The sequence below is a fragment of the Pogonomyrmex barbatus genome, unplaced genomic scaffold (genome assembly GCF_055798465.1).
Source record: "Pogonomyrmex barbatus isolate J1 unplaced genomic scaffold, ASM5579846v1 scaffold22, whole genome shotgun sequence".
Classification (NCBI taxonomy): Eukaryota; Metazoa; Arthropoda; class Insecta; order Hymenoptera; family Formicidae; genus Pogonomyrmex; species Pogonomyrmex barbatus.
In genome coordinates this window covers 1,509,227-1,521,269 of record NW_028297119.1, presented here as the reverse complement: position 1 = coordinate 1,521,269, position 12,043 = coordinate 1,509,227, and the positions used below count along the sequence as shown (strand labels likewise).

Genomic DNA, 12,043 nt, shown 5'->3' with positions numbered 1-12,043 from the left:
CGTTTCGTTTTATAATCTTGAAGCAATTAGAAAGCGCACGAAACTAAAACAGAACGATAGCCGCAGTACACTTCCATTACAAAGTCATAACAAGGTTTTTACATAGTATTCGCTAGGGGATCAATCATGTAACTTTTCCCCTAAGGCGGAAACATGAAAAGTGAAAAGTTTCACGTGAACTTACGATCATCTATGATTTTGCGGGATTATATAACTCTCTCAAACGTGAAAATGTGAAATTTTTCACATGAATTTTTTCGCCATGTACCTTGGTGGCGGAATTGCGGAAATTTAGGGAATTAATAAATATGCTTCAGAATTAAAGAAGATTAGGGCTGCATTAGTGTCGGTCCACAATAAGTATTTAATCTTTAAGCCGTAAGAAATTGACTAATCATAGTCGAGTATTCTTTTCATATTCGATTATAATTGATCAATTTCTTACTTTTTAAAGCTTAAATCACTTATTGTGGACCGACACTTAGGATTAAGTGTACGTAGTACATATACAATTAGTTATTAAAAGATGTATAATATATAATACTATACCATCGACGAGATACTATTAAAGATCGACAACGTGGATAATTTTCATCACCATTAAAGGAGCCTCGGGAGCCCGGGGATAATTGAAGAACGTTGATATTACCGACGGTTTGACTGTTCCGTAGATAAATTAATGAAGATATAACTGTGATAAAATGGATGAAAGATAAAACAGGAATTATCATATGAGTTAAATTATAAAATATTTTACCTATAAGAAAATATTTTATAATTTCTTTAATATTTAAATTTGTTTATTTAGTTAACAATTATATTACAATTATATATTATAAATTATATTATAAAATTAAAAAATTATATTATAAAAATGTATACATTAACATATATTAAATAAAATTATATATGTATAATGTAATATTGTATAATGATTAAAGGTAATAAATTGTTATTTTGATGTCAAAAATATGTGACATTTATAAAAAAAAAGATTCTATTACTTTCTCCTTGCTGCACTCCTTTTATATACTCTGCCAATATATTATAATATATTATTTTGTCACTCTGTTGCTATATTCTGTCTACTTTATTTTGCCACAATTACACTAATGTTATTAATGATTTTATGATTTTTTTAATTATTTTTTTTATCCTATTATTATTTTTTTGTAGATAAGGGAAATTATATAATAGGAAACATATACTTAAAGTATAAATATATTATAAAGTATAAATATGTGTGTGTGTGTGTGTGTGTGTGTGTGTGTGTGTGTGTGTGTATACACATATAAGTATATATATTCTCATTTATATATTAGGTGTACAAAAAAGTTCTGAGCTTTAGATTTCATACAACCGAAATAACAATTTAAATTTTATATATCTTTCCGCCCTTTTGCGGTTTTAAAGCGTTGACATTTGGCCTTCTAAAATGCCATACGGTTTGGCGTTTAATGCACATAATCTCAAAAATCAGTAGTGTTCACGATGGCAATAACAAAAGAGCATATTCGATTTTCCATCCACTTCGCGTTTCATCTGAAGAAAAATGCTGCTGAAACCATTGCAATGATTTGTGCTGCATATGAAGAGAACGCTGTAAGTCATACTACATGTAAAAGATGGTATCAAAAATTTCGCCAAGGAAATTTCAATCTTGAAGATGAACCGCGTGCTGGACGCCCTCAAAAGATTGAAACAGACGAATTGTAAGCACTGCTGGATATAAACTCTGCGCAAACTGAAAAGGAGCTTGCAGAACAGCTTGGCGTTACGCAGCAAACCATTTCCATACGTTAACATACGATGGGAAAGGAAGGAAGGCAGATGGGTTCCGCATGAATTATCCGAAGACAACAAAAATCGTCGGCGTGACACTGCACTCACTTTGCTTTCAAAGTTCTGGAAAAAAGATTTTCTGCACAAAATCATTACAGGCGATGAAAAGTGGATTCTTTATGATAACCCTAAACATAGAAAATCATGGGTTGACCCTGATCAACCTTCGACATCGATGCCAAAGCCCAGTATCCACGCCAAGAAGGTTTTGCTCTGTATCTGGGATTGGAAAGATGTGTTGTATTACGAGTTGTTACAACCGGGTGAAATCACAGCAGACCGTTACCAACAACAATTGACCAATTTGAGCGATGCATTAGAAGAAAAGAGGCCATTTACTGGCCAAGGACGTCGTAAAGTGATCTTGCTTCATGATAATGCTCGACCACATGTTGCGAAAGCGACTCAGGACCATATCTTTGCGTTAGGCTGGGAACTTCTCCCGCACGCGGCATATAGATGGCGCCTTCCGATTACTATCTATTTCGGTCGCTGCAGCATCATTTGACTGATACACATTTCGTGAGATTTGAAGAGAAAATGCATTGATGATTTTATCGCTTCGAAGCCGATGAGCTTCTATCGTCAAGGAATTCGCAAGCTACCCGAAAGATGGCAAAAGGTCGTTGATGCAAACGAGGAATATTTCGCTGATTAATATTTTTTGTTTTTGAATAAAGATTGAATTTTACAAAAAAAAAAACTCAGAACTTTTTTGTACACCTAATATAAACAATTAATTTTTTGCTGGAAAAGTAATAAATTAAAATATTAAATTATTATTTTTCTAAAACTTAATGGAAACAATATTAATTAATTATTACTTATTATTAGTTGGCCGAATCAGTGATCTTGCCTTATAACTTAACAAAAAGTAACTTTATTATAGTGTTTTGGAAAGCTCTCGAGATAAGCACTAATATGTAATAAAAAAATAAGGGTTTCCACTTAAAAAAATATTAATGACCTTGACCTGATTTTGACAAGGTCACTCAAAGTCAAGTCCACATTTCCATCATGTGTCCCCCTTTAAACCATGCCAACCACTTTCATTCGAAATATATATCAATATACTATATAATATATCAATATACTATTGTATAATTGAAACAAAGATTATTAAAACTTGATTATTAAAACAAAAGCATAACATAGTTATTGATTTTTTAGGATATTGTTGAATCATTGATTTAATTAACTGTCTTTAATGCAAAATATTTCTGAAATCGATAGTTTTGAAATCGATAATTTTATAACACAAAAAATGTATTAAAATAAAAAGTTAAAGAATTAATAATAAAGTGTTCCTAAAGAATGTATTAATATTTAATGAAAATATATCCAAAGTCTATTTTCTATCTATTAATAAATTATATTATATCTTATATGTTAAATAAAAATTTTTTAATTAATTTTTCTTCGTATTATTTCTTCTTAATAGTGTTATTATATATCTTTAACAGCTTGAAGCGGTAGCTAATCAGCTTATGGTTGTCCGTAAGAGCGTAAAACTGGCACAATGCTTTTCGCTGCTAATGACATCAATCATTATTGATAGTTACATACGGAATATGAGAACCTGAGAAATTAAATGAGACAATTTGTTACAAAACAAATTTTCGAAAACATGTAAATTCTAAACATTAAATTCTTTTTCAAAAATCCTTCTTTTTTTCTTTTCTTCCTTTCTCCTTTTTCTTATTGTTATTTTCTTTTAAGTAATTGAGCGTAAATTAATTGAGAAAATTTAACGAAGATTTAATAATATATATTTACATTATGGAAATTTAAGGACTATTTTTATTTACAATGAAAAAATTATGAGATTATCTTAGATTGCATTTAAAAATAGTACAAAAAGTTTTGCGGTAATTTAGAAACTTGAATTTAAAATTACTTAAATATAAAATAAAAATGTGTTTCAATCAAAATGTAATTAAGAAATAAAAATTAAATATTAAGAGATAAAAATTACGACAAAAATAATTTTATATGTATTCTTATTTATTATATTGTTTATAATTTTTATACATAAAATTATATATTACCTTATTGTAATAAATATTATATGTAAAATATAATAATCATATATAAGGATTTTCGTTTCGTATTATCAATTCTGCAATTCATTCATATTATTAATACTGTTTATTACCGTTTTTTTTTCAATGGATACGCTATATGTCAACAATAGCGAGCGGTAACCGAAAACGTAGGAGACACCGAACATCGTACAGCGTATCGAGGGCGAGAGAGTACGATAGTATCTCTATTCTCCTCGCGCAGCGCTTCGAGTGTAAGAGAATAAGATAATAGTCCTATTCCTTTTTACCGTCCGAGAGTAGTCGAAATTGATACTATGCAACATACACGGATATAGGTTCACAGTTCAGTGTATGCTGACACACACATTGAAGCATGGCCCATGTCGTGTACTCTGCAAGCATAATGCTGCATAAACACTCGGCCCGCCGAGTCAGGCATTAGCTTCGAGTGGTAGAAAAGGATATACGATCTGTTCTGTTTTCTCTCTCAAGCTTATAGCAAAACTAGCAATATGATGTTGGACCTTAAGTTGCCGAATTGACGACGTGCGACATTATTATCAATCTATTTTCAAAACTTTTACATGTTTCTGTAAAATTATTATAATATATATTTTGTTCAAATATGTAAATATAAACATCCGCTGAATGTTTATTTTTAATTAATTATTTAATTTAAAGTAATTACCCAACTAGCAAGATGATGCCATTATGATGATGATTTAAGGTCATTTTTCATCAAATAAGAAGGGAGGGTGTGCGTCACGGCGGGGCCCGACCACGAACCAGTCGTGAAAACTCGTAATTATTTTGCGAAAAAATACCACCTCAGCCAGGAATCGAACCTGGATCTCCTGCTTACCGGGCAGGCATCTTATCCTTTCGACTACCGAGGCATGTGATGATATTTATCGCAAATAACGTATTTAGAATAACACGTCAACAATACAATGATACATATATATATATTACAATATACACATATACATGTATTCTTTCGAATCCCCACGACCGGTATTCCAGAGAGATGATGGTCCTATTCTCCCGAATGCACTTCACTCTTTCGTGTCGAGACTGACGTTTCTTATGTGCACCATCTCGCAAGTAGGAGCGGTAGAATCTACTTCACTACTCCACTAAGAGCTACTTGGTACTCCAGAGAGATGATGGTCCTATTCTCTCGATGGATGCAGGTCGGACTGCAGCGGCGACACCCTCCAACGCCATTGGCAAATATACAAATAATCCTCCTGGAGCACGACAGGAGAAATTGCATCAAGCATGGCTCGAGCCCCCGAATTCTACGTCAGTATACTAAATAATGATATAAAATAAACATAACATTTGTCATGATATATTATCGTAAATATATCATAAATATTATCATAAATATGTCTTCATTATTTTTAAGTCATTTTTAATGAATAAATGAAATAACATTATTATTTACTATCTTTCTTAATTAATTATAATATATAAATAAGAAAAATATTTTCCATATTTAACATACAATTATTAACAAATAATTAAATAAACAAATAAATTAAATATATACAACAATTTATAAACAATTTTTATAAAAACAATGATTCTTATTAAAAATAATATAAATTCACGGCTCTATATATGTAATTAAATTATCTACAAAAATTACATATGCAATTGAGATTTTAAAATTGAGACTATTTATACAACATAATAACATTCATTAATCAGATCTATCATATTTTATATCAAGATCCCATATTCACTTATATCATCATTTTAATAGCAGGTTTCATCCCATGTGCAAGTTAAGCAGCATCGAGCAGGTAAAGATGGGTGGGCCGTTTTAAAAACATGCAGCGATAGAAGATAAAAGATGTTTTTAGCACTTTCACTTTTTTTAATTTTTTAATTTTTTAAATTTATTTTTCGTAAAAGGTGTCACGTATATTATAAATTTAGTACTAGCAGTCAATATCGGAATGTAACCGTTATTTTGTCGTCATAAGTATCACATCATCGATCTGTCACTTATAAACGTCATTATGTGTTCTTTTTAACTTATAAACGTCATTAGTGTCGGTCCACAATAAATATTTAATCTTTAAGCCGTAAGAAATTGACCAATCATAGTCGAGTATTTTTTTCATATTCGATTATAATTGGTCAATTTCTTACTTCTTAAAGCTTAAATCACCTATTGTGGACCGACACTTATGTGTTCTTTTTAACGTCTTTTATGACGTGTTTGATGATATTAATGACTTAAAATAGACATTATATTGACGACATCTTGCTACCTAAGTATTTAGTTAATTTAATTACTTTATTATTTAGTTTATTTAATTATTATAATTATTACTATTATTTAATTAATATTATTTAATTAATTATTTAATTAATTTAAAAGATGTTCCTTATATTAAAACAAATTATTTCTAGTACTTTTAATAATATTTAGATGTTAACTAAAATTATAGTTTTTAATATAGTTTTTTTATTTTTTTTTTTAGAACAAATATCAACAAATACTTTTTCAAACAATAGTTTTAATAAATAAATTAATTATATTTTAATAACTAAGTGATTCAGAGTTAATATACAATACTATTATAGTAAATATTTTAGTCTTACCGACAATGAGAACAAAAAAAAAGTGTGCGTAAAGCTGGCGTCTCATTTTGCGGAAAAAATCATACATTATTGAGAGTTTTGGCTTCCTTTTTAATAGTTCTACAGTTCCTGATAGGTTAAACAAATAGTTTTTGCATTAAAACGAAAAAATCGATTTGGACAAAGTGGACGCCAGATTCACGCTGCGGCACATTTTGTCCTAAACGAGTTCCGACGCTTGCAAACATAAGATTTTGAAAAATTTATAGTTCTATAAAGAGTTCTCTCATATAAAAACAAAAAAAAATTTTAAATAAGTTGAAGTTAATTATCACTGCAATAAACAAATTGAGCTGAAACGCCAATAACTCAGAGTTTTGATTTAACAAATATACTTTTCGTATAATTCTGAACATATTAAAGGATTTTTTAAAGAGTTCTAAAGGCATTTGCGATAATGTAAAAAAATGTACGATTTTTAAATAAATAGATACAGTCCAAATGAGTATTAATATGAAACGCTGTTTAAATGTCGGCACATCTGATAGTCCAATACACTTTTCATATACTTCTGAATGTATTCTAATGCTTTGGTAAGAATTCTAATCACAAAAAATATTTCGACTAGCGTCTTATACTTTTCTATTTGTCTCTTTGTTAATTTTATTTTAATTTATTAATTATACGGAGTTCTTAAATTGTATTGTTTCTAAGTATTTATGTTTTTTTCTTATTTAATATAGTTTTGACATTTATAAATATAATAATAACTTATATAGTTATTTTTTTTTAACTTGAATCTATTTTTATTTTCTTGTAAATTATTATTACGTTATTAATTTTTACATTATCTGCTATGCCGTACGAATTCCTTAACTAATAACATTTTGGGATAAGAAAAGTGAAATGTATTCACTGTGAATCTAATAATATCTTATCGATATGTTTGTTATTTTGTTTTTTACTCTGGTCGCACTTTTTCGAAGAAGGCGTTAGCATACAGTGAATTTTTCTTGCTCCGCTAACTTTCGTAAGATCGTTGGTCTTTAATAGTATCTTGTCGATGACTGTACCAATAAAATAATTTTCATTAGCTATAAAACTTATGAAATTATGTTTCATGATTTCATTTTCCAAGCTACATACATAATCGCTGTACGTGAAAAGTTTCACGTGAAATGTTAAGGTGTGAAAAATGAAAAGTGAAAAATTTCACGTGAAGTTACATGATTGACTCCCAGATGACACTGAACAATGTATTACGAATTACGATAGGAGACGCGAGTTCCAATCTCATCGACGTGGCATGTGGTGACATGTGGTCGGATCGATTGTGGCCAGTTAGAAGTTAGAAGTTGCAGTTGGTACATGTTGGTAGGTGGAGGTTGAAAGGTGCATTTTCCAACTAACGTCCGTCGTGAATAGGTGTCATACTGTTAAAGAGAAAACGCAAAATTCACAAGATGAATAAGATTATCTTCTTGTGCGCATTAACAAGCATAATTTCCATGGCTCTCGCTGAGACCTGTCAGAAACCCGAGATTGTCGCTTCATCATATGTGACGGAAGATGCGACAGTTCTCACGAATGTCGCCTTTACTATGCAATTCGTGTTGAAATGCAGCAATGGCGTGAAGGGAATCAGCTTGTATGCCGAAGTCGAGGGCAAGACATTGCCAGCGGTCAGATTGAGCGCTGATAATAAATATCAGGTGATAAATATACTTCCTTGACATTGTTTGTCTCATCGATCGAATTACATCTGCATTATGTCTACTTTTTCCGATGTTTAGCTTAACTTTTTCAATTTAAAATTAATAAATATTGGTAGAAATTAAACGAAATTGTAAATGACTCACAATAAAAATAACAATATTTAGAGATCTGTAGATATCTCTAAATATATTTAGATATTTCATAACTTTACTTATTTTTGTTTTAATCTGATAATTAAAAATTAAATATTTGATTTAGTATTTCAATAAAAATTGTTAACAATAATGTACTCATAAAATTATTTTGCTTGTGCTACAGATATCTTGGACAGAAGATGTTAAAAAGGCAAGATCTGGTGATTATTACATAAAATTATATGATGAAGAAAAATATGTTGCTGTTCGTAAAGCAATAAGGAATGGAGAAGATCCTGATAGTGTAAATCCTTTGGCAGTAGTTGTTCTTAATAACCCAGGTGTATTCCTTGGCCCTTGGGTAAACTCTGAATTCTTAGCTGCATTTTTGGCTATTCTTGTATCCTATTCTGCATTTTCTGCAAAGTACAAGCTTCTAGTATAGAAAATTCTCTTATTAAAAAAATAAACTTGTAAAAAATATTCAAACATGTATTTATTTTTGGAAAGAATTTAGTAAAGTTACTTATATATCCCTGTGAGTATATTTGTTATAAGTTTTCAAAGTATATTATAATTTATTATATCTATCTAAATAATAAGAAATTTGTTTTTTACATATATACACTATAATTTATTTTTTATATAATAAAATTATTATACAAAATTAAGTTCTATTTTAGATTACATCAAATATTTTAATAACACACGCACGCACGCACACGCACACACACACACACACACACACACACACACACACACACACACACACACACACACACACATATATATATATATATATATATTCAATATAAATCCTGTGATGGTGGTTTGCCAAATAAGTGCTTCCAAGATGGTGGATACTTTAAATTATTAATGCTTGTTTCCAATACATGTATCCATTGATCCAAGTAATGCACTAGAGCTATTGCATCTTCTATGTTATCTCCTTCGGAACAGAATTTAAACAAGATAGTACAAGGAATATCAACATTAGACAAAAAGTTAAAGAAGCTCTTTGCAAATCCACCACCTGGTATCCACAATCTCTCTTCTGTGATCATATCAGATACAATCTTTGGTTTATGCGGAATCCAATTGAGATCATCAAAAAGTTTACCAATCTTGGTTTGCATACTAGGAGATATAACATATCTGAATTTAAGGTGCTGCGGTTGGATTTCTTTCTTTTCGTAATCATGACTGCTTGCAAGAATAATTACCTATAAAAAAAACACATTTAAAAAAAGAAAGTTACATAAATGAAATTGTTAAAACAATAGATTGGGATATTACTTTAGCTATTTTTCTTTCAGTAACAAATTGCGCTATTTCGTTAAAGAAATCTGTAAGTTCGTCCACATATGGCGAACGGATTTGTATAGCAATGATGCGTTCCTTAATGCCCGCATAAATATCAATCGCTGTAATGATCTCGCTCGAATGTTCATAATAAGCGTTTGCACCAACGATAGGCACGAATGCCGCATCAAAAATCTGGCCAATTTTTGAAAGGTTAAGATTTGAGATGAGTAAATCGACAGACAATTGGCCAACGTTTCCAATCGCCACTGATGGTAATATAAGCGTATAATTTTCCAAATCAATGTCCTCCATTAGTTTAATCATTTTTACATTTAACGATCTTTTTATTTTAATTAAAGTAAATAATGCCAAGTAATGTCACAACATCGATACTCAACCGGTAATATATCTTCTTCTCCTTATTCTTTATATTTGGCCAAGGCTGCCATACGGCGTCAATACAGGCCACGATTTAATTTGAAAAATATAATTGAGAGAACGACGACAAATGCGTAAACAAAAATCGAAGAAAATCGTGATGACGCAATACAAAAATTTATGTGGGGATAAAGAACGTCCGAACCACTCAACAACCCGAAAAGAACTCGGTAATAGTGATGCGAAATTCTTTTCCGATTCTTGAAAAATCGATTATTCTGGACAATAAATAATCGATTTTTAATCGATTTTTTAAAATCTTGATTCTTACTGAATCGATTCCCTTCTTTAAAGAATCGATTCTTTGATTCTCATTTTATATTATTAAATAAGATTTTTTAATTGTTTTGAAATTTCTCTAATTTTTCCAATTTCTTTGCATTATTACATAATTTTTCAAATTTTCCTCGCTTTTCCACAAAGTAGCAGCTTTAAGAGTGCGTTTTCACCTGATGTTATGACGTTGGATTTTAGGGTCAAATTAGATCACATGATCAAAATTAAACAGAATAGTGAAATCTGAATGGTCATTTTTAATCAGTGATCTAGTTTAACGCTGCGATCTAGTTAGAGTGTCAGGTCAGCCTAAGAGAAACGATTCTTAAGAATCGATTTTTTTTTGTAATCGATTAATCGATTCTAAAAATCAATTTGATAAAAAGAAAAAATCGAATGTCAGAATCGATTCTTTCAAATTTTCGCATCACTACTCGGTAATATATAAATATCGCAGTATAACCAGTATGGACATATTTAATAATGGAATTATAGAGACTATCTCTGTAGTACAATAAATTTGTCCAGATTTCAGCCTACAAAGAACAAATAGCATTAGTATTCCTATCTACAATTTTTATATATAAAGTCGATAAAAGAGAAAAAGTTAGGGCAGGAGCATACACTTCTGCATAATGCATTACGCATAAGAAAATGAATCAATCAGAATTTTTCATTTCTATTGTGGGAGTAGAAATGGAGTAACGTCCGCAAAAAATTAAAACTTGCGTACATTCATTCGAAATGATGTAGATGCAGTCGAGCGTATTAGGTTAATGCATGCGCGATTTTAAATATTAAGACATATAACTTTTATCATTTAACTTTTATTATTTTACAGTTTTATCATTTTATACATATATATATATATATATATATATATATATATTTCCTTTTTCTTTTATATAACTTTTATTATTAAAATAATTAAATTAATAATAAAACGAGAACTCATTTTCTTTCGTCTTGTGATAAAAGATATAATTTTATTTTATTACTATTATTATTGCTTTCTTTTGGGAAATATAATTTTATAACGTAATTTTCTTTTTCTTGAATCGTCTCTTCTTCGGTTTTCGATGTTGCAATTGTAGAAAAGGAGCGACGATTTTAGTTTATACTAAAGGGGAGGCTTATCGCACTCAAAATATTCCTAATATAAACTTTCCAATCAAGGCTAGTTCGGACAGTCTTTCGTTGCGCAACGAAAATTTAACTGATGAAAACATTAAATGAATTCTTGTTTTGCGATAATAAGATTTATTATTAAGTATTAATCAATATATCTCCAAAAAATATTAGGTCTTAGCTTTATTTTTCTTTTTTTCTTTTCCATTTATCTTTTTCTATTTTTGCGTAAATAACCGTAGCACGAAATAAAATGCTCAGTCGAGGAGTGCTTTGTTTGCCCCTCCCCTTTGCATCGGGCCCTATTCTATCCTAGAGATACGGCTTGGACGCAGACGCGGCAGTCGTTACCAAATTGTCAGAGAGTGCAGTCACTATTTCAAACCGCTGAATCTTATAATTACAAAGAAAAAGTAAAGGAAAGGAAAAGGAAATCACTAGAATTCTAATATGTTTAATAACTTACCTCTAACAATTTAAGATAATCATTACTTCTAATACTATTTGGAATATTATTTGATTTGCCTATATTATATTATTTGATTTTCTTATATTATATTA

The 12,043-nt window shown here is 29.9% G+C and overlaps 2 protein-coding genes across 3 annotated transcripts; one reads left to right on the top strand and one right to left on the bottom strand.

Moving 5' to 3' along the window:
- The first annotated feature begins 7,764 nt into the window (after positions 1-7,764).
- Positions 7,765-8,818, top strand: Tapdelta (Translocon-associated protein delta). The gene is made up of 2 exons (XM_089078294.1): positions 7,765-8,197; positions 8,520-8,818. Exons 1-2 carry the CDS (start codon positions 7,949-7,951, stop codon positions 8,778-8,780), a joined length of 510 nt encoding a protein of 169 aa, XP_088934420.1. The 5' UTR covers positions 7,765-7,948; the 3' UTR covers positions 8,781-8,818.
- Positions 8,819-8,941: 123 nt separating this feature from the next.
- LOC148936430 (proteasome assembly chaperone 2) lies at positions 8,942-10,270 on the bottom strand. 2 transcript variants are annotated; one of them, XM_089078293.1, is made up of 3 exons: positions 9,632-10,270; positions 9,369-9,558; positions 8,942-9,284 (listed from the first exon to the last, which is right to left on the bottom strand). In XM_089078293.1, exons 1-3 carry the CDS (start codon positions 9,962-9,964, stop codon positions 9,142-9,144), a joined length of 666 nt encoding a protein of 221 aa, XP_088934419.1. In that variant the 5' UTR covers positions 9,965-10,270; the 3' UTR covers positions 8,942-9,141. The 2 variants fall into 2 exon arrangements, with proteins under 2 accessions (XP_088934419.1, XP_088934418.1); XM_089078292.1 differs by having other exon boundaries at positions 8,942-9,558; positions 9,632-10,268.
- Between the last annotated feature and the right edge of the window lie 1,773 nt (positions 10,271-12,043).